Source organism: Myotis myotis, unplaced genomic scaffold (genome assembly GCF_014108235.1).
Source record: "Myotis myotis isolate mMyoMyo1 unplaced genomic scaffold, mMyoMyo1.p scaffold_m19_p_21, whole genome shotgun sequence".
NCBI classification, from domain to species: domain Eukaryota; kingdom Metazoa; phylum Chordata; class Mammalia; order Chiroptera; family Vespertilionidae; genus Myotis; species Myotis myotis.
The window spans coordinates 13,796,337-13,821,699 of record NW_023416326.1 but is presented as its reverse complement, the minus strand read 5'-3'; the positions used below and the strand labels follow the sequence as shown (position 1 = coordinate 13,821,699).

Genomic DNA, 25,363 nt, shown 5'->3' with positions numbered 1-25,363 from the left:
CGACATTTCCATTCTGAACCACACTCCAAACCTCCTCCTTACATGTTAAACAGATTTCACGCACAGAGGTCCCGCGAGCCCTGGGCTGGGGGCGTGCATTCTGGCCTGACCCCTCCCCACAGCCAGGCGCGTGGCCGGCAGGGGCACCTCCAGGGCCTCCGGGCTCGCCCCACGGGCGCCTGGCCTCCCCCTTCCTTGTTCTCATCTGCAGATGGTTAGAAACGCCGAAGAAGTGTGGGAAGCCATTAACGGTCCGTGGCTTTCCCTTTACCCTGAATTTATTATTTAAGAGCAACTCGCGCCCACAGCTTATCAATAGGCAGAAGATGAGGTAGAGGTTAGGTATTTAGCGAGCACCCCAGGTTGGTTAAGTGCTGATGGGGTGGACTGTCGGGTTAGGGAAGGTCCTAGCTGGCACTTCTGTGGAGGCCAAGTTTTAAGTTCTGACAGTTGAAATAATTTCATTAACGGCTTCTTTGCTTTCAAGAGTCCTCCCGACTTTCCGATTCCGAACTGAGAGCAGAACCAGGCAGCACAGGGTGAGAAGCCAGCAGCAGAGCTGCCCGCAGCGAGGTCTGCAGCCCCCGGGGGAGGGGACCCGCCCCAAGTGCTCCCCTCGGGCGTGTGGCAGCCATTGGCCCGAGATTCAGGCCTCCGGCGAGCCACCCTTTGCTGAGAGGACCCCGATTCACTGCAGGCTCTGACCATTATTATTATTATTATTATTATTACTACTAACAGCTTAAAAGAATAAATCACCACTTTTCAGACTCCCACGTGCACGCGGCTGAGACACCGGCCAGAAGCGCAGCGAGGGCAGGACTGACAGCAGCTCTGATTGTCAGGATAACGTCTGTCCTGATGCTCAGGTCTGGATCCTCTCACCTCCCTCCTCATCTCTCATCGGTTCCTTCTTTAAGAAAGTGATTCTAGCCTGAGCCGGGTTGGCTCAATGGATAGAGGGTCGGCCTGCGTACTGACAGGTCCCCGGTTCAATGCCCGGGTTGTGGGCTCAATCCCCAGTGGGAGGCGTGCAGAAGGCAGCCAATCAATGATTCTCTCCTCACTGATGTTTCTATTTCTCTCTCCCTCTCTCTTCCTCTCTGAAATCATAAAAATATATATGAAAAAAGAAAGAAAGTTGCTGTACTTAGGAGTGGGGAACATCTGGCCTGTGGGCCATATAAGGCTGCAAACTCATTGGGTCTGGCCCTGCCAAGGCATTAGGGGTGAGTGAATTCAATGTCTGACCAATACAGCAGGCTAATGTTTAAGCTGATAATTGTGTTTGGCCCGAGAATGACGTTATAAACACCCACATGGCCCTGGGCAGGAAAGGTTCCCCACCCCTGGTGTACCCAGTGCGAGCTCCTCGAGAACCCATTTCCCTGAAAGATTCCCACTCACACCATCTGGCCTGCTCCCCCATCCCCCAACCCCTGCTGGTTGCCAAGAGAGTACCCGATGCCCCCCCCCCCCCCCCGCACTGGTGCCCAGGGCATGAATGAAAGGGAGGGCCAGTGCCGGGGGCTGAGGCTGATGGTTGGTCAGAGCCACGAAGCCAGCCTCAGGGAACGGGACTCCAGCCCAGGTCAGGCCCACGCTCGCTAAGACTTCAGTCCCGGGGACCCGGGTACGGGACGCGACCTCAGGCCCAGTCAAAGCTGTGAGTGGCAGCAAGAACAAGCGGATGATCTGTGCAGGCAACAACGTGGGTGGATCGCAGAAGCCCCATGAAAGAGCCAGACCCCAGGCCACCCCTGGGCCAGGTGATCCCACCTGTCTGACATTCCGGATGGAGGCAGAACTATCAGATCCGCGTTGCCCGGGGCCGCTCAGGGGGCGGACGACAGGGACCCCAGGGGGCTGGATGTGGGGGGCTTTGCTCTAGATCTCAATAGCGGTGCTGGTCACACCACTGCACAGATTTCCCAGAACTGACCACGGACACACAGCAAGGGTGTTACTGAGTGTAAACCGTGCCTCATCAAAGCGGAATTAAACAGCGACCAAGGAGCAGGAACAAAGGAGGAACAACTGGGTCAACAGAGGCACTGAGACGGGGGAACGGAAGAGCTTCCACGTGGGGGCAACAGGCACCCCTTAGCACTACTCCCAGGGCAACAAGGACACTTGGGAGGAGTTGGGGAGCCCATCCCCAGATCCCAGGGAGCTATCTGAATTCCAGGCTCCACTCCAACCAGGTGAGTTGACTGCCTCCGTGTTAGTCACTGAGCTCACGTTTCCAGCCCGAGGGTGCCTCCTCAGGCAGGGCCACTGGCATTAAGCACCTGAGTCAATCCTTCCGGGAGCACTGGGCCCAGCTGCCGGGGGGGGGGGGGGGGGGGGGGGGAGGGGAGCCGACGCCCGCCAGCCCTGCCGTGGCCCACACCTGCCGTGAGGCAGCAGGCCGCCCTGCCCTGGTCCCAGGTCCCCCTGAGGAACTCGGTGGAGGGCTGGCACCAGCCACGGAGCCTGGACAGACACGCCTGGCAGTACAGGCCAGAGCGCGGCCACGGTCAGTGCGCACTGCAGACAGCCCGGGGCCTGAGCCTCCCCCCAAGCGGGTCCTGGCCCTGCAGCTGCCACAGGGACCGCGGTGGGGCTAACAGGGAACCCCCACGAGGGGCGGGGCCTGGGGAGGGGGGCAGCCAGAATATTCCCGCTTGGCTGTTCCATCGCCTGATCACAGGCCACTTAAATAGCAGAACCTGCTTCCTTCCGGGCCATACAGCAGACTCAAGCTCACGATTAATCACACTGCCAGGTGCCCTGGTGATGAGCACCTTCAGGGTTTGGGAACAAAACGATACCACGAAGCAGCTGCTTGGCCTTTTACCTCTGTTCTCTCCACGCCCATGGCAGGGACACTCAAGTTCTCTTCACCAGGAGACCCTTCCCCTCGGCCAGGTCAAAGGTAGGCGTCAGCCCGGACTCCACAGCCACCGTGAATCACACGGGGGGCCAGGGGGCACGGGCTGGGGGACCCGCCACGTGGACCAGGTCACGCCGCCCGCCCGGGGGCTCGGGGGAGGGACTTACTGCCGCCCTTCCCGCTCTTCTCCATGCGGTACTGGTAGATGTGCAGCGTGAAGAGCATGTGTGAGTTGCGCAGGTCGTCCTCGTCGCAGTCCTGCCGGTGGCCCCGGCGCGCGGCCAGGGCGGCGTCCAGGAAGAAGGCGGCCTTCTCGGCCGTGGGCGCCCGCAGCTCGCTCTGGTTCTGCAGCTGGAAGACACAAGCCGAGAGCTGACGCCCGTCCGGGGGCCCGGCCTGCCCTCCCGCGGCTGTCTGCTCAGCACAGCCAAGCTGCGTGCCCGTCCACGGCCCCAAGTCCTTCCAGAACGCGGGCCACCCGCACGTGCAGCTCTCAGCTTCATTCACTCATTGCCAATGATTCCCGTTGGGCACACTTACTGGAGGGCATTTCCCCACTTTACAATTTAAGCCGCATCTGTAAACAGCAGGTGTGAAAAGCAAGTGGATGGCCCAACCGTCGACCTGCGAACCAGGAGGTCACCATTCGATTCCTGGGTGGGGCACATGCCCAGGTTGCAGGCTCGATCCCAGTGGAGGTGGGCGGGAGGCAGCCCATCAATGTTTTTCTCTCTCTCTCCCTCTCCTTCCTTTCTAAAATCAATAATTATATATATAAAAGCAGCCCTAGCTGGTTTGGCTCAGTGGATAGAGCATCAGCCTGTGGACTGAAGGGTCCCAGGTTTGATTCCAGTAAAGGGCACATGCCCAGGTTGTGGGCTCAGTCCCCCAGTGGGTGGCATACAGGAGGCAGCCAATCAATGATTCTCTCTCATCATTGATGTTTCTATCTCTCTCCCTCTCCCTTCTTCTCTGAAATCAATAAAAACATAAAAAAAACAAATAAATAAATAAATAAGCAAATGGGTGTATCTGAGTGGGAGCAGAAGGCCCCAGAGGACAGCCCACCAACACGCGGGGCAGTCCGTTCACGTAAGGCTGTGGTCGGCAAACCGCGGCTCTCGAGCCACATGCGGCTCTTTGGCCCCTTGAGTGTGGCTCTTCCACCAAATACCACGTGCGGGCGCGCACGTACAGTGTGATTGAAACTTCATGGCCCATGCGCAGAAGTCGGTATTTTGTGGAAGAGCCACATTCAAGGGGCCAAAGAGCCGCATGTGGCTCGCGAGCCGCAGTTTGCTGACCACTGACCTAAGGGAACCCCGGGGAGGGGCCTGCGTCTGACCTCACAGGTGAGATGGCTGCAGGCAGACAGGCCGTGAAGTGTGATTCCACTTCGGTGATTTACTGCATGGCGCCCCAGAGAAGTGGAAGAACTTGGGTAGCTTAGCTCAACTCTCTGTTTTCCTCAGCCATTTAATTAAAGCCAATTCTAGACCACATTTCCTGGCACGGTGATAAGCAAGACGTAAGTGTCAAAGACGAATGAAAACACCCCGGATGCTTGGATGCCTCCTCTACGCTATTTAAGGGGCGTCTATTTTTATCTGCAGTCACTCAATTCATGTGCTTGGCATCCTCATTAATGGGCTAAAGACAGCATCGTGGGCAGCGTGTCTGAGCCCCGGACGCCCTGGCAATCACAGTAAACCCTCCACAGAACAACGGCGCCCTTTCTGGGGAGAGAAAAGGAAATTCATTATTCCTGATTTTTCCAAAGGAATGATCTGCAGGAGATGTCTTAGGGTCGGTACAAATTCTGAAAACGTTCTGCTCTGACGGCAGCAATCCCTATCACTCTGAACGGTGAGGCTGCTATCTGGAATCTGAGACCATAAACATCCTCAGGCTTCAAAGAGAGACTCTGTCGTGTTCGTTGTTTTGTACTCAGTTTGACAGAATAAGCCGAAGACCCCTTAAGATTTCTCACCAAGAAGAGTGAACATAAAGAGCACGTGGGTCTCTCTTTCTTCACCTTCAGCTAACCTGCACCTTCACCTCCAGGGACCTGCATTAAGGCACAGTGGGTGGACCCCGTAGCATAGTTGAGGGTGCAGGTAATTCTTGGAGCAGGAGCGGGGGGGCGGGAGGGGGGCTGATCTCCATCATAGGCGCCGGGTAGGTGCCATCTGAGCATGTCCTCTGCTACAGAAGGGTGGTCCTCAGAGTGGGTCCATAGACCAGCAGCAGCAGCACCTAGGAACTCGCTAGAAACCCACACTTTGGAGCTCTGACCAAGGACCACTGACTGGGGAAGCTGCAGGCAGAGCCCAGGTGTCTGTGTTAACAGGTCCCCCGGGGGCTCCTATGAAGACTCACGTTTGAGAATCACTGCATTAGAGCTTCCCCGACCTACTGGTTTGCGTCCTAATTAGGTTCCCGTCCAAATGGCGTTGGATGCATCTGTTACAACTATGAGCGGCCAATCCTGGTCAGACATGGTGCCCGCCCTCTGGGAGTTGCCGAGAACTCATCGGCCATCACAATACAACTGCTACCCGTGTTCTAGTGACAGGAGAAGCATCTGGGAGGGCTTCCTGGAAGAAGCGACAAGCTAGCTGAGACCTGAAGGATGAGGAGTTCGCCAGATGAAGAGCGGAGGGGAGAGGGATATCCGTGCACAAGGAATAGAGCGTGCAAAGGCCCCGGGGTCAGAGGGAGCAACGCCAGTGCCTTGGAGCTCTGCTGCTGAAAGCGTGGGCATCATTGGGAAGCTCATGGGAGAGGCATAACCACCCAGACCTGCTGAACCAGCGTCTGCATTTGTAACAAGATACCCAGAGATTCATAGGCCACTGAAGTGTGCGGGCACCGCTTTCTAGGTAATTCATTAGGAGCGGCGAGAGGGGAGGTAAGAGATGGCGCTAGGAAGGTCCATGTAGGGCCTTGGGAGTCACAAAGAGCTTGGGGATGGAGGACTCACAACAGGAATGGAAGCCCCTGAGCAGGGGGAAGAACGCGGTCGGGTGAGAGGAGGGGGATCCTAACCTTCGCCTGAACGCCTGTCTGAAAAAGGAGGCATCGGGGAGGACCAGGCAAGAGAGCCGACTGCTGGAGCCTGGAGAAGTGATGCCTGGACGTGAGCCAGGCTGCCCAGCCTTGTGCCATCTCTCATCGAACAGCAAGAGAGAAGCACTGGACAGGAGCACAGGCTGACAGAGCGCGGCAGCTTCTCCTGGCTCCCACAGTCCCAGCACTCTCATCGCGGTTCTAACCGGACAGCGGTCACGCGTGTGACGGCAGCAGGACTCGCCTGTGGTGAGCCGGGCCAGGAAGGCCGCACAGAGCCGTAAACAGCCCCGCCGTGGCCGCAGCCATGGCTGCAGAGCAGCAAACATTTCCGTTTGCTGTTAAACAAAAGAAAGATGGCACTTTCTCCCTCCCCGCCTGAAAGGGGTGTAAAGGATGGAAATTCAATTTCCTCCAAATGCGACCACAGTGGTGAGTCCTGCTTACTGTCAATTAGGTCCGAGGTACAAACATTTAGGTTGGGCGAGCAGATGGCCCCGCAGCTGGCGCCCGTGAAGCTCCAGGCCACGTGGGCGTAAACACGCGTGAGCCGCCCTGTTCCCGCGCCGGGAGTCAGCCTGGGCGGCCCCAGCCTCGGAGGTGGGCGGAGCCCCCAGAGCCCCCGGAGCCCCGGCCCCGAGCTGCCAGTCACCTGCGTGCCGCAGATGGGGTCCTCGCACAGGTACACGCCCGGGGACTGGCCGTCCTGCAGGCTGCCCGTGGCCACCTCGGACAGCAGGTCCCGCAGCTTCTCCTCCTTGCCCCACACCTCCACGGCCGAGATGCGGACGGAGAAGCGGGCGCCGGTCTTCTCCTTGCGTTCATTGATGAGCTTGAAGAGCCAGGCGATGGCGCAGGGGATGATGCCCAGGCTCTGCGTGGAGTCGTCTCTCCCGATCATGGTGTAGGACTTGCCTGGGGGGGGGGGGGGGGGAGATGGCGTGTGAGTGTCACCACAGTCTCAGGAGTGGATGCCGGGGAGGCACGGAGGCGGGAGGGGAGGGAGAGAGGAGATGATGGTGAACGAGATAGTCAGCACTGGCGACAAGGACAAAAGGCCACTTCCTGGCGCTTCTGATGAAATGGCTACAATGAAGACCGCAGAGCCCTGGCAGAGCCCTGGCAGGGGACGAGACTGAGTCACCAGGTACCTCCAGGAGGACCCCAAGGCCACACCCCCCCAGCTCTGCACTGTCTTACCCAGAGGGGGAGGCAGGGACTCCTCGCTATTCCTGTGCGTCATCTCACCGCCCACCTCCTCACACTACATCCCCCCGCAGGTTCAATGCCGTGCGTCTCTTTACAGCATGAGCAAAGCCTATTAAACCTGGTCACAGCTCTGATCAGAGATGGAGAAGAGAAGGGGGGCGGTGGAAGGGGCCCTCCGCTCCGGCTGGACCTGCCCTCCAGCACCGGGGCCTCTGACGGCATCTCGGCCAACGGACACTTCTTACTAACCCCCAGCCCGAGGGGCGGCCTGTGAGCCGGCGGCCACGGGTCAGGGTGGAGGAGGCACCTTGGCGTTCAGCTGCCTGCCTCCCAGGGGCCTGGCGGGCTGTGCTGGGCTGGAGGGGGGAAGCAAGGCCGCCAGAACCGCCGACGGGCAGCCGTGGTCTGGGCTCCGCTTGGAGCTGCTCCTCTGACTGTTACGTCGGCTCCACCTCCAGCCCCCACCCTCCCGGCGGCCCCCGCTCAGGGAGGGTACGTTGTCCTCTGGCTTTCTGGGCGTGACCCTGACCTGGACCACTGGGAACACCCCACAGCTCCCCTGCTCGTCTCCTGAACTCAAGGGCTTTCCCAGATGACGGGGATCCACGCAGAATGGAAATCTCATCTCGGAAGCGAGATGCTCATTCGGGGTCCTTTAACTCGGCACCCAGGGGACAGCCTCTCCTCTCGCCTGAGGATCGGACGGGGCAGCGGGAGGAGCGGGGTGACGGGACCCCAGGAGCAGCGCGCGGGGAGCTCAGCCTCACTCACCCAGCTTGGCGTGGCCGAAGCAGAACACGCAGCCGTCCGCCCCGTTGACCACGGACTGGATCACCTCCGCCACGGTCCCAGCGCACACTTCCGCCTGCGGACACGGGAGGAGAGCGCGGTGAGTGGGCCTCGCTGGCGGACATAAAGGAGCCGGCTCTCCCGGGCTGGGGTCCCGGACCTCCCAGAGGGGACGCTAACAGGTTCTGGAGATGCTCAGCCCTCGGTGCCTCCTGCCCATCCCGCCGGGCGTCACACGCAGTCACTGCGAGCCCCTCTGCTCCCTCCCGGTGCATCTCAGCGCTGCCTGCAGACCAGGCAGGAGCCGCGGAGGGGACAGGAGCCGTCATGGACCTCACGCCCGCCCCTGCCGCTATTCTGGCCTCCGGAGGAGACATTTAAACTTTCCATTTGCTCTCTGCTAAGTAGATCCATCCTTACACACACACACGCTCACACACACACGCACGCACACGCAACACACGCTCACACACACGCACTCACACACACCCCCTTATAAACCGGGCCAGCCTTTTAGAGGGGAAGGTGACCGGCCACTTCAGGAAGGTGACCTGGAGAATCACTGTCATTCCAGTCTAAGCAGAAGGTTGGTGATGTCTGCGTTCTCTCCCCATCTCCCTCCTCTTTCTCAATCCTTCTTTGCTTTCTTTCTGCACCGATATGGTCAACGTATACAATTCCCCCACAAATAAAACACGCTAATCCTGAGACGGGGCGGGGGGGGGGGGCAGCAGGGGGGCAGGCTCCTGAAGACCCTGTGCATTTCCCACTAACACTCCCGCGCTGCGCCGTCAACCCTAGGGCCTCAGTCCATTCTGGGGACCACGTAGGAGCTACGGGGCATGCCCTGGCCGGGCCGAGCTCACAGCAGCCGGGGAACAGAGGGATCCACTGCGCCCGCCGCCTTCCTCTCTATCCCAGAGCGGAGCCAGATCCCTCGGGAGCATCCGGGGGGTGTGCGAACCAAAGGCGGCTCTGCAGCCAGCGCCACGGCCTCGCAATGAATGGGCTGTTCAGCACCAGGTCACCGCGGCAGCGAGAACCAAGTATTCAGAAAGCAACCTGCTCTCCCGGACCGAAATGGAAAGCCACACTCCCAGCAGCTGTGGACTGTCCCAGTGTCGCCAGAGCAGCCCTGCTGGGGGCACCGCCAGGGGAGGAGGGCCGGACGGGGCTGACGGGGGGTGGGGACCCCAGGATCCATCACACCCCCGGGACCTGGGCCCCGCGAGCCTGGGGCTGTAGAATCTCGGTGGAATTTGCCAGAGGCTGAGCGACTCTGCCTTCCTGGGACATGGGGGAGACAGAGGCTGGAGGCTGAGAGGCCCCCCATCCATCCCCCAAATCAACGGCACGGACGCGAGGTCAGCAGGGAGCACACAGGCTGTGTGTGGACCACAGGGCCATCAGCGAGTCGCCTGCGCCATAGAGGAGGCAGGAGAGGCCTCCACGCACAGGACAGGCCGAGTCCCTGCACCGTGTCCACCGAGGAGTGTGGCGGGTGACTGTCCACCTGGTGTTTGTTAGGAGCTGCCCGCAGCCCCTGGGGCCACAGGCTGCTTTCCTGGGGCCCAGAGACGCAGGTGTCCCTCCTGAGCCCAGAGCAGGGAGGGCCCAGGCCCCAGGCAGCCCTGCTCTCCCACAGGGGAGCCCTCCCCCACCCTCCTGCAGGCCCGGATCTGTCCCCTCCAGTCACCTAGTGATGGTGTCAGGAGGCGGGTACTCTGGGAGACGATGAGGTCATGGGGTGGAGCCTCATGAATGGGATGAGGAGAGAAGGCCCCAGGCTCTGAGTCCCTTCCACCCTGTGAGGTCACAGCGAGCCGCTGTCGATGAACCAGGAAGGGGCTCTCGCCAGACACTCTGAGCTCGGGCTTCCAGCCTCCAGAACGTGAGAAATGCATTTCTGTTGTTATGAGCCACCCAGAGGGACTAGGTCACCTCCACGAAGCCAGACCAGCAGGGCTGCCCCGCCGCAGGCAGCTGGCGACAGCCACGGCCACTGAAGGACATAGGATGCTCATAAAGGCAACAGGAGCAAGAAGGTTCTGTCACTGCTTAGCGTCAAGAAGCTGGTGTCCTGCCCGGCCGGGGTGGCTCAGTGGTTGAGGACTGACCCTTGAACCAAGAGGTCATAGTTCGATTCCTGGTCAGGGCACATGCCTGGGTTGCAGGCTGGATCCCCAGTGTGGGGCCTGCAGGAGGCAGCCGATCAATGATTCTCTCTCATCACTGATGTTTCTCTCCGTCTCCCTCTCTCGGAAATCAATACAAAAATATTTAAAATATTTTGTTTTAAAAAAGCTAATGTCCTTAGAGAGGAGAGAAAGCACAATTCATCGCTGTCTGGGCCGCTCAGGGCCCCTGCAGACCCACAGGCCGACAGCCAGGCCTCGGCAGAGCCCGCCTCCTGCACCACCGGCTTCCCTGCCGTGGGGGCTCGAAGGGCGCTCGCCCGGGAGGCTGGGGCTGGCCACGGCCAGCAGCTCGACGTCAGTGGCAACAGTGATGACTGAATAGCAACAACAGCTCACGTGTGCTGGGCACTGACTAGGTTCTAAGTCCCCCGTGTGCATTAATTGCCCGAACCACCACAGCCTGAAGGAGGTGCACTTCGGCTCTGTCTCCATCCACAGATGGGGACACTGACTGTCCACGGACACGCTGCTGGGAAGCATGGGTGAAGTGACAGGTGGTCACAGATAAACCCCCGACGGAGCAGGACACACAGAGGTCCAGGGAAGGGGCTGGGAAAGACGCCCGCGCAGGGAAGGGGTCATGAACAAGACGTCAGATCTGAGTCCCAGTTTCCTCGTCCGGATGTGCAACGAGCAGTGCCTCCCTTCCGACACCAGAGCCTTCTGGGAAGACGAGTGGGTCAAGTTAGAGGCAACTTCTTGACACTGGATTTTTTCGAACTGTCACCGATGCTAATGTTGGCAATGTTAGCAAACATTAAGCATCTGAAGAGAATGCTCTGTCCCATCGAGCTCGCGAGCTCTGAACCGAGCAGGAAGTGTAAATAAAGGCTGGCAAGAAAGGCGCCTCCTTGCCCTGGAATGAATCTGACGTGCACTGGTAGTCCGAGCTGAGTTCAGGGTTTGCGTTGGAATTCTTACAACCTGGGGAGATCTGCTTGGAAAGTGTTCGCTGCGTTAATGAAATGACTTGTGGGGCATTTGTTGGACCCACTGTCGGGTCTAGATGGGGGAGCCCAGGGGCTGGTACCAAACACAACCTATGCAAAGAAGACGGGAAACCGCAGAACTTCTTCACGGAGCACGTTGTCTCTTCGTGGCAAACGCTTTGGGGAAAGCACAGGCTCGGCGTGTGGACGAACGGAGCCCACAGCACGGGCCACCCGCCGACGCCCGTGTGGACATCACGTCTTCCGGCACCAAGACGCACGTGGAGGAAAGTAACGGGGGTGCGAATGGCGGCTGGAACGTTCCCGCTTCTAGAGGCTATCGGCCCCTGTCCTGCACATTGTCGTGTGTAAGTGTTGGACAGCGCTGGGCATTTATCAGGGAGGCGCAGGCGTCTGGTGTGAAAATGCGGGCTCAGCAGGCCACTGCATCCCTACAGCCTGGGTGGAGTCTCTACGAGAAGGTTCAGTTGCTCCAACTCATTGCACAGGAACGGCCCCAGATGGCGCAGCTAATCTCCCATCAGACATCTGCTCCTGCCGGGATGGGCTCCAGGAGCGTGGGTGTGGGAATCCTGGCACCCTGAGCTCCCAAGATTATAGTCAGAGCCGATAAACAAAAATGGCCACAATTCCCGACCCGTCTGTGCGCGCATGCCCCTGGCAATGTGACTTTGCAGCCCCTCCAATCAAGAGGGGCTCTTCCCCGCCCCTCGAACCTGGGCCAATGGGACACGCACAAGAGCTGGTGCTTGCGTTCTGAACCTGGGCCTAAGGGCTGCAGGCTGGGGCCATGCCATGGCCACGAGAGTAAGTCCAAGACCAGACGATGTGGAGGGAGACCAGGTGACCAGCCAAGGCCGTTCTAGAACCCCCCAGGCATGTGACAGCATCCAGCCTAGCTCAGCAGAGCTGATCACAGACACAGAAGTGAGCCAAGCGGGGAGCAGGAGGACGCTCAGTGCACCCACCGACTCATGAGCAGTAGTAAACGCTTATCGCTTTAAGCCGCTGAATCTTAGGGTGGTTCGTAACGCAGCAGTAGCTGACTGGTTCAACAGCTACCCCTACCCCCTCTTCTCCCCTCTTCTCGTCCACTCCACGGTCCAGGCCACAGGACTGCATGCCAGCCTCAGTTTCCCTGCCTGTGCTCCAGTTCCCCATCAGGACTATAGACCAGCCTCCTATAGCTTCTAGGATCCTACCTAAATCTAACCCAGCTCCCGGAAATGCTTTTCCCCTCTTACACACCCACTCCCAGAGGTGGGGGCGGGAGCGGGGTCCTAATAGGTCTCCAGGTCGTGGTTCTGAAACTTCCAACTCTCTCCACCACCACCCGCTTCTGGGTGGCACCCACCGGCTGGCTCGCCCCTCCTTCTCCCCAGGGATCTGTCTTGTTGCAATCCTGGCACAGTGGTCCTGCCCACAGTGTAACTCCAGTCACTCCAAAGAACGGACTGTCCAATGGAGCCCACATGGGCTTCATAGGTGGAGGGCGCTCTGGGCGCCACCTCCAGCGCATGGGTCCGGGAACTGACTGGGCACTGCCGGGCCCTGGAGGAGGGGGGAGGGGGGGGGTCCGCACCCACCTGAGAAGCGTCCTGCGGGAAAACCGCGTCAAAGGCGAACATCTTGGGAGGCACCTGGCTGCCCCTCTTCTGGAAGGCGCTTTGGCCTCCGCACGCCAGGGGGTCGTACAGCGTGACCTGCTTCTTGCGGGGGTCCACCTTCAGGAAGGAGCTGGACTCCGAGGTGTCGCGGGCCAGCGTGGAGCAGATGCGCAGCATGACTTTCACCTGTTAGGGAATAGGGAACGGGACAGGCGTGGACTGAGGTGCATGGAACACGCACGGGCCCTTCACGCGATAAATGACGATGTGCCCGATGGCCGCAGCACGCGTCTCCGTGGGCCGTGGGGGAACAGGTGCCTTTACAGTTGCCAGGTGGCCTATTCGGCGTGCCCTGGGCTTTATTACAGAAATGGCACAGCAGGCTCCTTGCCCCCCTATTCATATGAAGCGGGAAGAGCAGCACCCTGGTGGCCCCATTACGTAGGAGAAAAGGTAGCCCGACTGCCACCTCTCGGGGCTGGCACCGTCCCCGTCCCCGAAGCGCACAGATCCATGAGCCCGGACATAAAAGTGAGCTCCGCGATTCGCTCCTCGCCTCCGCGCGTCGGGCCTCGGAGGAAAACCCAAGTGATTCGTGTCATCGTTAAGGGCCTGTGCACTGACCGGCCTTTCATGGCAGCGTTTGAAGTGTGTTCCGAGGGAGCCGCGAGGAGAGGTCTGTTTAAGCTGGTATTTGGGGTCCCATTAAGTGAGGGCATGGAAGTCGCCTCGTCAGGGCACAAAGGCACATCTCGGTGGGGGACTGACCCACGCCTGGAACGGCACATGGACGTCGCCAGGGCTCATGACTGGCCCCCTCCCCACGGCCAAAGGTGCTACCTATGGGAACGCCCGCCTGCCCTGGGCCTGAGCTGAGCGGGGTCGAGCTGAAGCCACACACGCAGCTCTGGAGACTCGGGTCCTGGGACAGGGACAGCGCTGACGCCCTGACCAGCTCTCTGTTAAGATGCCGCCCGTTCAGCCCAACGGTGGTGAGCATCTACTAAGAGCCAGGCACCAGCCTAGGCACGAGGGCTGCACAGACACGCGATGCCTAAGGTGGCAGGGCAGACAGACCTTTTCTATGACAGGATGGGGCCCATTCTGAGCCTGCGCACTGATGTCTAAGTTTACCGATTCTTAATTTTTTAAAATATGTTTTCATTCATTTCAAAGAGAGGAAGGAAGAGGGGGAGAGAGATAGAGAAATACCAATGATGAGAAAGAATCATCGATTGGCTGCCTCCTGCACACCCCCCACTGGGGATCGAGCCCACAACCCGGGCCTGTGCCCTGACCAGGAATCGAACCGTGACCTCCTGGTTCATAGGTTGGTGCTCAACCACTGAGCCACGCCGGCCGGGTGAAGTTAATTGATTTTTTTAAACAATCAGCTTAGTAGAAACTGGTCTGGGTGAGGTCAGATCACCTAACCCAGTGGTCGGCAAACTCATTAGTCAACAGAGCCAAATATCAACAGTACGACGACTGAAATTTCTTTTGAGAGCCACATTTTTTAAACTTAAACTATATAGGTAAGTTCATTGTTATTAACTTAATTAGGGTACTCCTAAGGCTTAGGAAGAGCCACACTCAAGGGGCCAAAGAGCCGCATGTGAGCCGGGGTTTGCCGACCACTGACCTAACCAGAAAGTCCACTTGACATCATTTTTGCCTCCATCCCAGCAGTCCTGGGATTACCTTTAAGCCTTCCGCGTCTATTAAGTTCCTGAAACGTGTCTCCCAGGCAAGTCAGGGCCAAAAAGAAGGTTCCTCAGAATCCACCAGCCGGAGGCGTGGTGGGGAGAGTAGAAGTGAGGCTGCCAGAGGGACTCCACATCCTAAGGGAGTCCTCCACCTGCTGGGACAGAGCAGCCGACCTGCAGAGCACGTTCGCCACCGACACCCGTCCGGGGCCTGCTTCCCTCCCCGAGGGCTGAGCAGCGACGGGATGCTGGTGTCCTCACGTGAGTGTGCGCCCTGGGAATGCCGGCCATCCTGTGGCTCACGGGAGACTCTGCCTCCGATGGGAGAGCCCAGGGTCCCAGGCCCAGCCTGATAACAGCTGAGAGCGAGCGGAGACGCGGCACCCTACAGACCAGGAGGTCTTCCCGGTTCGAGGTATTTGGGGGGGATCCAGCTCTTGAGGGAAAAATGTGGAGGGACATCAAAGGGTCCATTGTATCTCACGAGCGCATCTCCTTTCTTAAACGCTCCGGGTGTAACGGCCCTGCAGTGAAGTAGAAGCCAGGAGACTGGGTTCGAATCCAAGCTTCACCACCATTGCGTGGCTGTGTCATCTAAGGCGTGGGCCTCGGTTTCCTTACCCCCAAAATGGGCCTGTTGTGCTACCGCCCTTGAAGGGCATTTGTGAAGAAACAATTAAAGAGCCCGGCCGGCGTGGCTCAGTGGTTGAGCGTCGACCTATGAGTCAGGAGGTCACAGTTCGATTCCCGGTCAGGGCACATGCCCGGGTTTCGGGCTCGATCCCCAGTGTGGGATGTGCAGGAGGCAGCCCATCCATGATTCCCTCTCATCATTGATGTGTCTATCTTTCTCTCCCTTTCCTTCCTCTCTGAAGTCAATAAAAATATATTTTAAAAAGAAACAAACAAACAAAAACAAGTAAAGCAGCATACACATGTAAAATATTGTTCTAAGAAGGAAGGAAAGAAAGGGGGAGGGAGGAAGGGGGGAGAGGGGAGGGGGAGAGAGAAGAAAGGGGAAAGGGGGGAGGGAATTTTTATTCCTTTCTCTATCAAATTGCTGACATCAGAAGCCTTTCTCCTAAGCTTAATTTTAAAAATTAAAGCAAAATATTATTTAGCGCACACACATCCACGGCAACAGAGAGCAGATGATCCCTCCTCCCCGAACGATAAAATCAAAGGCTACACGTTTGCTGCATGTTTGTAAAGGGGAGTCATCCACGTGAAACCTGCCCTGAGCATCTGAAAGGGAAGTGAGTTCTTCCCTTATTTCACTCCCTTCTTGTCTGTCTTGATCAGACGTGATCGATGTGCTCACAGTGTCTGCTTAGGGTCCATCACGTAAGATGACAGAGACACTGAACTTTAAACTCACTCCTCGATGTGTGCTCCTCCCAGCACACTTGCTTTTCTGATCAACCAAGACAGTTAGCAGCCCTCCCCGTCCTTCGGTGCTCAGGACAGTCCGACAGAGCTCCTGGGAATGATTTAGTGAAGTGCCAACTTCTAAACCACACTGCAGGGGCGACGGGCGATTCCCAAGCCTGATTTAAAGAGCACATTCCTCTTCTGATATAATTAATGTACCACTCCCTGCTAGCCCACCCATGGGCACACTGGACCCCACTGCTAACCCACCATGGGCACACTGGACCCCACTGCTAGCCCACCATGGGCACACTGGACCCCACTGCTAACCCACCATGGACACACCGGACCCCACTGCCAGCCCACCATGGGCACACTGGGCCCCACTGCTAACCCACCATGGGCACACTGGACCCCACTGCTAACCCACCATGGACACACCGGACCCCACTGCCAGCCCACCATGGGCACACTGGACCCCACTGCTAACCCACCATGGGCACACTGGACCCCACTGCTAACCCACCATGGGCACACTGGGCCCCACTGCTAACCCACCATGGACACACTGGACCCCACTGCCAGCCCACCATGGGCACACTGGACCCCACTGCCAACCCACCATGGGCACACTGCACCCCACTGCTAACCCACCATGGGCACACTGGACCCCACTGCTAACCCACCATGGGCACACTGGACCCCACTGCTAACCCACCATGGGCACACTGGACCCCACTGCCAGCCCCCCATGGGCACACTGCACCCCCTGAATGAGACCTCCCCTGCCCCCTTTAACTTACCCAATGTGCCCGCCTAACCTGATAGGAGAGAGAAGCAAATTTAAATTGGGTTTTACAAAAGGCAAAGGTTTAAATACTTTTCTAATGACATTTCAAGCAATGGTCTGAAGTTATTTTCTCTGAAGGAAGATCTTGATGGTTTCGTGGGACTGAAAGTTTCCAGAAGTTTCCTAGGAGACCACCAGAACCATATCCCTATAGCAGTGACCTTGGAGGTCCCACCCCCACGCCTGGGAAGGAGCCAGCAGGCCTGCTCCCGAGTGACTGCGGGCGCTGTGAACGCATTTGCAACGTCAGTGTCAGCATCGCAGGAAGACACAGTTACTGTTAAGGATCGCAGATCCGCACCTGCCGGGACCCCAAAGGCGCTAGGCTCAGTGTAGTTGCTAGTTACAGAGCAAAGCCAAACGGGATGGAATCTCTGCATACAACACAGTACTAATCCGACGTGACCTATTCAAAGGTCACGGGGCTGTATTCCCGGCAGGAAGTACTGAGTGGGGGGATCCAGCGCCGAGTTTGGGGGTATGGGGGGTGAGACCCCGGGCCTAGTCTGGGGCCGTGTCTGCTCTGCTGACAAATCAACCCCTCAGCCAGCCAGCCCTGGGCACCACCACCATAACGTCTCTCAAAGTTCTACAAACCTCACATTCACTAATGACTACTCCACGTGGCTCCCCGCCAGCTGTGTGAGGGGACATCATTACCATCACTTCCTGCACCCTCCTGAAGGCTCGGGAGGCTGAGGTCGGGCACTTCCGAGGCTGGTCCAAAGCCCGCTGCCCGGCAGAGGGGCAGGGGCAGTGGTGGGGGGCCTGGGACCGGCTCCCCTGTGGTAGGTGTCCGGGTCGAGCCCCGCCCAGCAGGGCCAGGGCACGCTCTCCCCGGGCTGGGCCTGGGTGAACCTCCTCTGAGGAGCCGGAGGCTGTCCCTGCGCTGGGGACGCCGGCTCTCAGAGGTGCCAGGGGGCCCTTGGGTGGCCCCAGGTGGCCAGTGATGAGCCGCGAGGCCCTCTGAGAGGGAGATGCTCATGCGTGGACGCCGGGCTGGGGACGGTGACAGTGGCAGCACAATAAAGCTCAGGGCGGCCAGAACGGAGCTGGGTAATGAGATGTTCTCCGGACAGAAGCGCTCGGGGAGTGGGGGGACGGAGGCTCCCCAGAGCTCCCTGTCAGCAGGAACCTGTCGCCAGCAGGGACTGCGGCGCGGAGCGGGGATAAAGCCAGGGCAAGCCCTTCCCAGAGGCGCTGCGTGGCACCGCCATTAGCAGGCGGGCACAGCTGGCCCGGCTGGGAGACGAGACAGGCGTCCCGGGCTGGGCTGTCAGCAGAGGCGGATCCTGACAGCCGCCTGTCGGAGAGGCCTCGAGGCCTCGCTCTCGCTCAGTGCTGGGAGCTGGTTAAGGAGCTGATGAAACGCACGCTCAGGGAGAGCAAGCTGGGGTGGGAGGGAGGCGGGGCCTGGGCCCTGAGGCATCCCTGGGGACTCCTTCAACATTAAAGGCGCTGGATGTCAGCGCCCTCCTGGACCGTGTGGAGTAGGGCCTGGCTCAGTGGTTGAGCGTTGACCTATGAACCAGGCGGTCACAGTTGGATTCCTGACCTGGGTTGCAGGCTGGATCCCCAGTGGGGGTGCAGGAGGCAGCCGATCAGTGACTCTCTCATCATTGATGCTTCTATTTCTCTCTCTCTCTCCCTTCCACTCTGAAGTCACTAAAAATGTTTTGTTTTTTAAAAGAAAGCCTTCCTCGCAGGCTGCGTCTGACGCAATGCCGGAGCATGCATCACGCGTCAGGAGGGACGGTGCGCAGCTGTACTCGCCGAGCTACGAGAGCGACTGAGCGCAGGCCCACAAAGCCCTCGACAGGCCCTTGTGTATCGTGTGGAACCAGCATCATCGCGGCTGCGGAGGCAGGGGGAGCCCCATCGTGGGCCCCACCCAGGCTCTGCTCCTGCGGGTCCCCCCCCCCCCGGAGCCTGGTCCCTGGGCTCCAGCGCACACAGGCCTGTTTAATTCCCCTTCCAGCTGGCCCGCCAACCACCCTGCTTGTGTTCCCCAAGGGCCTGCGCTCCGCCCCATCAGAGCAGGGCGCTGGGTTCATCTTGCTTGAACTAGGAAACCTCAGGCTAGAAGAGACTTGCCCAAGGGACAGAGCCTGGCCAGGGCCTCTCCCAGACTCCTGACCACCCGCTGGAACTACTCTAGGAATAAACACCAGGTTGGGAGTCGGGAGCTCCGGCCCTCCCTCCAGCCCTTCCTTCCTTCCTTCCTTCCTTCCTTCCTTCCTTCCTTCCTTCCTTCCTTCCTTCCTTCCTTCCAAATCTGTTGGTGTCTCTGATTCCAGGCCAGGCACCATGCGAGGCTCTGGGGTTGTAAAGAGCTTAACAGCCAGCTGTTGTCTCCCTGGGGCCCACAGTGTAGCGGATAAGACCCAACCGTGTAACAGAGTGGCCCTAGGCCCTCTGCACCGGGCATTCCCGCCAGGAGTGTGGGGCCAGGAAGAGGCTCCAGGGACCTGAAGGGGAGTCGGTGTAGCCAGACACCCCGGGTGGGGCCGGGCACCCCGCGCAGGGGGAGTGTGCGGCAAAGGCAGGGAAACACGTGGCTGGGACCTACAAGGAGCCATGGGGCCTCGCGTCCAGTTTCCTAGCTTCTCCGGCCTCGGTTTTCTCATCTGTGAAGTGGGGATGGAGCTGGCCTATGCCTCCTGGGAGTTGTGAGGGCTGCATGCGAGGCTGCCGGGAAGCTCTTGGCAAAGAGCCTGGCACATGGTTGGGCTCAGTGGGTGTTGCTCTGTGATTTCCCTCTGATGGAGTCTCGAGGGGAGGGGGGGGGTCGAGAAATTCAGCTGGAAAAAGAGGTGGATGTCAGACTGTGGGAGACTTCTATTCCAAATGCAAGTCTGTGCTTCACCCGGATAATCGGGGGCCTGAAGGACAGAGAATGGAGGTGACTGGGAGGCCCCGGGGCCACGCTTTCCCATCTGGAACGCAGCGCTGCCAGCACTGCCTACATCCTCCACCCGGGGCTGCTAGGACCTCAGGGGGCAATGCTGGTGCAGCTTGTACTTTACAGCCCAACGTTCACAAGCGTGCCGGCCGCCTGTGCCACGCGTGCACTGCGGGTCTGTGTGGATGACACGGCCGTGCAGTTAGGAGTCTGTGTGCGAGTGCCAGCCACGTGGCCCGACCAGGAGAATAATGAATCACTCAACGCAACGATAAATATTAAAACGCCAACCCGCGAGGCTCCCTCCTGACCCAGGAGGGCAAGCACGCCGAGCTGTTTGCCTTCAAGATGGAAGACAGCTGTGCGCCAGGCTCTCCGGGAGCGGATGTTTGCTCTGTGTGCGCACACGGGTCCACGGGGCGGCTGTCTGACCAGGAGCGGGCCAGGCAGGCGGCGGGAGCTGCCTGACAGACACACATCTCTTTCCTCTCCCCCCGGACATTCCTCTTCCCTGAACCTGATTCACGGTCCCAGTGAGCGCCTGGGTGTCTGTCCCACAAGGTGCAGTGCTGGCTCTTCCCTCTGCAGCCTTTCCGAGGCAACTGGCCCTCTTCCGAGCCCCATTGGGTTCAAGTAACTACGGCTTCCCGGGAACTGATTTCACAGAAGCCCACAGGGAAGCTCTTTCTCTCCTCTTCTCTTCTCTTCTCTTCTCTTCTCTTCTCTTCTCTTCTCTTCTCTTCTCCTCTCTTCTCCTTTCCCTTCCCTTCCCTTCCCTTCCCTTCCCTTTCCTTCCTTCCTTCCTTCCTTCCTTCCTTCCTTCCTTCCTTCCTTCCTTCCTTCCTCTCTCTCTCTTTCTCTCTCCCTTCCCTTCCCTTCTCTCTCTTCCTCTCCTTCTTTCCTTTCCTTTCCTCCCTCCCTCCCTCCCTCCCTCTCTTCCTTCCTTTCGTTCTTTCTTTTTTAATATTTTTATTGCTTTCAGAGAGGAAGACAGAGGGAGGGAAACATCAATGATGGGAGAGAATCATTGATCAGCTGCTTCCTGCACGCCCCCCCCAATGGAGATTGATCCTGGAACTCAGGCACGTGTCCTGACTGGGAATCGAACCCTGACCTCCTGGCTCATAGGTTGATGCTCAGCCACTGAGCTACGCCGGCCGGGCAAGCTTGTGTCTCCTTACTCAAGGACAGCAAACCACTCAAAGTGAAGTGACTTGTGGAAAACCAGGGGCTGGAGCCCCTCCCAGGGTTCAGATTCGGTGGCCTGGGTGGGCCCGAGGGCCCGCATTCCTAGCGAGTCCCAGCTGCTGCTGATGGTCTGGGTCGCACCTTCTCAGGAAGTTCACAGGCTCATCCCCCTGAAGTCTTCCCCTCAAGCCCCACTGTGACTCACAACACAATTCATGTGACAGTCCTATTCTGGGCAAGCGACAGTCCGATTCATTTTAAAGATTCTGGTTCCTGGAGAAAGAAGGTTCTTGCACTGTCAAAACAGAAGTGGTGCCTGGCCAGCGTGGCTCAGTGGTTGAGCATCAACCTATGAGCCAGGAGGTCACGGTCCGATTCCCCGTCAGGGCACATGCCCCGGGTTGCCGGCTCGACCCCCGTGTGGGGTCTGCAGGAGGCAGATGATTAATGATTCTCTCTCATCATTGATGTTTCCATTTCTCTCTCTCTCCCTTCCTCCCTGAAATCAATAAAAACATATTTAAAAGGAACAAACAGAAGTGGCTTCTGACTCTATTGCATGATCTGCTTGAGGAGAACTCTTGAGTTCTCAAGTGAAACAAGATGTGTCAACCTTAGGAAGAAGCAACAGTTTAAGAAACTTTTCTAAACGGAACCCAAGTCCTGCAACCGTACTATCTGGTTCTTTAACTTCTGCTTCCAACGGCTTTTACTACCGTCATGGACGCATAAACGTCCCACAGTACAAGCCAAACCAACTCGTCCTATAGATTCTTTTCTTCTTTCCGCAAACAAACAATTATTTGGGACTGGAGAGAATTATACTCATCAGAAAAATCAATATGAGAACAAAAATCAGCAATTGTTTCCAGACCATTTCTCCCCCTAGAGACACTCCCCGGGCTCTACAGTGTGTGTACGCGCGCGTGTGTGTGTGAGTGTCTGTGAGGACAACGTTTAACGCTTTGATCTAACATTTTCTAGAATCAATAAGCATGTCGGTTGGGTAGAGCGGTCAATATTTACTTCGGATGGAAAACAGTTATTCAAATGAGAAGACGCGGGCTCCCTTCTCCGGGGAAGGCCCCTCCGCTTCTAGGTCACAGTTCGTCCGAAACGTGTCTGAATCTGACGGGAGGATTTCAGAATCAACCCGTCACTGAGAACACGTGGCCCTCACGGGGTGGGCCGAGGGTGCTGCTTTGCTGGGGAGGTGGAGACTGGCAACCTTCCAGCCCTTTCTTCCAGCTCTGACACTGAAAGTGAGGACGCTGATGTAACCCAGATCCCAGCGAAGGCCAGTTTGGTACCAGAAGATCTCATTATGCTGCTGCCCACCTGTGACACAGTCCAGATGGCGAAGGGCCCCGGGCACATTAGAGAGGGCTCCAGCGTCTCCGGGCGGCAGGAGCTGATGTCATACCCTCTCGTGTGTGATAAGAAGCATTCATCTATAAAACTAGAGAAAATGGGCCTGTAATGCGTTTTCCCAGAAGGTCGAGTTTAGGGTAGGGACGTCTGGGTGGGGCCGGGATGTCTGGGTGGCGGCTGAGAGAGACTCTTAGCTGGAGCTGGTACACAGAGTTGGCGGTTATGCTCCAGGCAAAACCCCTCATATTCCAATTTGTAAAACTGCGAGGGCTTTGAAAGCCAGCCTGCATCTTACGTGTCCTTCCCTCCCCAGCATCCCTGACAGAGCCGCCCTCCCAGCTGGAGCTCAGCTCTCCAACCTGAGAGTCAGAAAGGAGAGATGGAAGTTTGCAGAAATGGGGTCTTTCCTGGGAAGGTTCTAGATGAGGCTACAAAGGGAAATGAAAGAATGAACGGCGATATGAAGGAAGAGGAAGAGGGCTCTAGACGTGATCATGACCAATTGGATCAGGGGTTGGAAATGTTGTAAAGGCAGCCTGCCCAGATTCTAAACTCTTCTATATTTTTAGGGGGATGGGTAGGAGGGGGTCGTTATGCTGACTGGCGGGGTAGGGAGTGTGTCTGAATTTACAAAAGATATGGGGTAAGTGCATGCTGACTGCTGGCCTATCGGAGGGACGGGGTGTGTGTAGGGATGTGGGGGAGGCAGAGAATGCTGCCGGCCCTTATGCTCAACGTCAGCTCTTGCACGTGGTCTCCATTCAACAAGCATCTCCTAAGGTCCTACCTCTGCTGGACCAACCCTCCCAGCTGCCCTGTCCAGGGGGCCTTTTCCTGTGATGCAAGAACGAGGTCCCAAGGAGCAGAATGGCGTCCCTAAGGTCTCACAGGAAGCAGCAGCAGAAAGGGATTCAGCCCCAGCTCTGGTGAAGGTTGTGCACACGTCCCGTCTACCGACTTGCCTACCCGGTGGGACCAGGCAAGATGTAGAAGAACTTGAGGTCAAGCCCAACCCATCGCAGCTAAACTGTGCACAGAACAGGCCCCCGCCCAACGTATTTATGGTGCTTTGGCAGGTTTTACGGAATTCCCTCGAGTCCCCTTTTCCTTGTGTTGCTGCGCTTTATGGAAACGTATTTCATCCCTTTAAGAAAGCACAGGCTACGATTAGGGATATTAAGGGACTTTTAAAACTTAAATTAATGGCCTGGTAAGCTGTAAAACAACTCAAACTTGTGTAAATTTGTATTCAGGGATTTTCAAAAATTGTAAGTTATTGGCGCGATGGGCTGTAACAAGACTTTTGAAAACTGTTCTGCTCCGTTATTCAAATCTTTACGGCGCAGCTTATGGACAGGTTGCCAAATACGATGCCCCCCCCTCCCCCTGGTGGGCGCACGGTAAACTCACAACATGCATTAGCCCTCAGTCAAGAGGGTGGCTGGTCACCCAGCAGGCACACAGCGGAACTCAGGGTGGCACTATGGCAACCTTCATCCTTTCTCGTGTATCCATTGATCTGGCTTCCGATGGCCATAACGTCTTTGCCAAGCCTCAGCAGTTGCCTGGATGAACGGTTATACCTGTGTTACGTGCCGTTGCGTCGCTCTGACTCCCGGCCACACACTGAATGAGTGCAGCCCACAGTGCCGTCCTCAGCCCCTGCAGACCCAGCCCGTGGCTTTTTTAGGGAGTCAGTCCATCTCCTGTGTGCGCGTCCTCTTTTCCCTGTATTTTCCCCCAGAATTATTGTCTTTTCCTAAGAACCCTGCCTTCTCAGGGCACTCGCATTGCTCTGTTGGAGAGTAGGAGCCACCTTGCGCTCACTGTCGCATTTACAGATTTGACGCCTGAGGCACAGAGAGTTCAAGTGATGTACCAAGTTCAACACTTCCATGTGCTGAACCAGCGTAGCAAGGCATTGATGAGTCTGTGGCCATGGGCTCTTGTAAGAACTGACAACCCCAAGACTGAAACCCCATTCAGCCATCTTGCCCATACAAGCCACTCACCGAATGGAGGTCATGGTAAGAGAATAGATGGCTCTAAGCCAACTGACCCCGCTCTTTAAACCACACACACACATCCACATACACACACACACACACACACACACACACTCTATCTATCTATCTATCTATCTATTCATCCATCTATCTCTCTATCATCTGTCTTTGTCATTATAATGCTCCAGGACGCATTTGCATGAAACTCAATGCTATTTGGCTCTAGGGCCACATCTCATCAATGCTCTTGGTTTGAACTTGGGGAATGCAGGGGGCAGAGCACCTGGTGAACACCCACATGGGCAGCATCAGCTCTGGCAGGTCTCTTTGGTGTCCACGCACCTGAAGAAACTCTTTCTACTTGTTACTCAAGAAGGCCAAAAGGATCAACATCCAAGGGGCGTACAGATTGCTCTCTCCCCACGGTTGGAATCCACATCTGAGCAGCCCAGCTAGCGAGTGGGCCAAAGCCATCCCTGCCCACCGTGTCCCACGCAGCCAGAATATGGTCAGCCAGGGCTGCCGAGAAAGACGGTCTGCCCGGAGGAAATCGGTGCCATGAGCTCGGAGTAGGTGCGGGTCACTCGGGTGGCAGAACAAACCGCGTGCTGTTAGCAGTGGAAGAGATGATCGGAAACAGCCTCTGGCTTCTCCAGCCGTTATTATGGCACAGAGGAAGGAATGAGGGCAGCCAACAGGATGGGAATGACTGGGAGGCAGGGGTGGGAGGCGTCAGCTATACCCATCAGGACAAAGAAGGATGGAGAGAGGAGGCAGGGTGCCTCTTAGTCTCAGCGAGTGGAAGGCTATTTTGAAGGAATTGGTCCGATCCATGCTGGGCCAATTTTCCTCCGCGCCCTCCAGATGCACGGTCTGCCCTTGGCCATCCTGCTGGTCCAGGGGGGCGGCCTTCCGGACCACATCTGGAGGGAGGAAGGCAAGTCTCTGGATACTTCCGTTTCTCTGGGTCAGAGACAGCTCCTTCTTTGAGCCTGAGACCTAGGGGATACGGGCAACTGGCATTACTGGCCCTGGGCGACTGTTCTAGTTTCCTGTTTGCATCCTTCTGTAAACAATCCTTTCATGAAACTCTTCTCAAAATTCCCGATTTGAGGATGACAGCCCTTTCCCCGTCAGGACCCTGAGATACCCCTGACACTGAGGTAGCATCCTTCTCTTGGCTTCCCTCAGCGTGCAGGCCATGGCTGCTGGGGGAGGGGAGAGGAGGGGAGAAGAGACTCTGCTTCTGATATTCCATCAGCAAAGGGAAGG

The 25,363-nt window shown here is 57.6% G+C and overlaps 1 protein-coding gene across 1 annotated transcript in view; it reads right to left on the bottom strand.

Annotated features, from left to right (window-relative positions):
* Positions 1 to 25,363, bottom strand: part of KIF26B (kinesin family member 26B) — a 356,959-nt gene that overhangs the window by 49,006 nt on the left and 282,590 nt on the right. Inside the window, exons 6-9 of the mRNA XM_036354955.1 lie at positions 12,677 to 12,883; positions 7,925 to 8,018; positions 6,597 to 6,859; positions 3,043 to 3,226 (exon numbers count right to left, since the gene is read on the bottom strand). Coding sequence (XP_036210848.1) covers positions 3,043 to 3,226; positions 6,597 to 6,859; positions 7,925 to 8,018; positions 12,677 to 12,883 — 748 coding nt within the window. The remainder of the gene's footprint in view (positions 1 to 3,042; positions 3,227 to 6,596; positions 6,860 to 7,924; positions 8,019 to 12,676; positions 12,884 to 25,363) is intronic.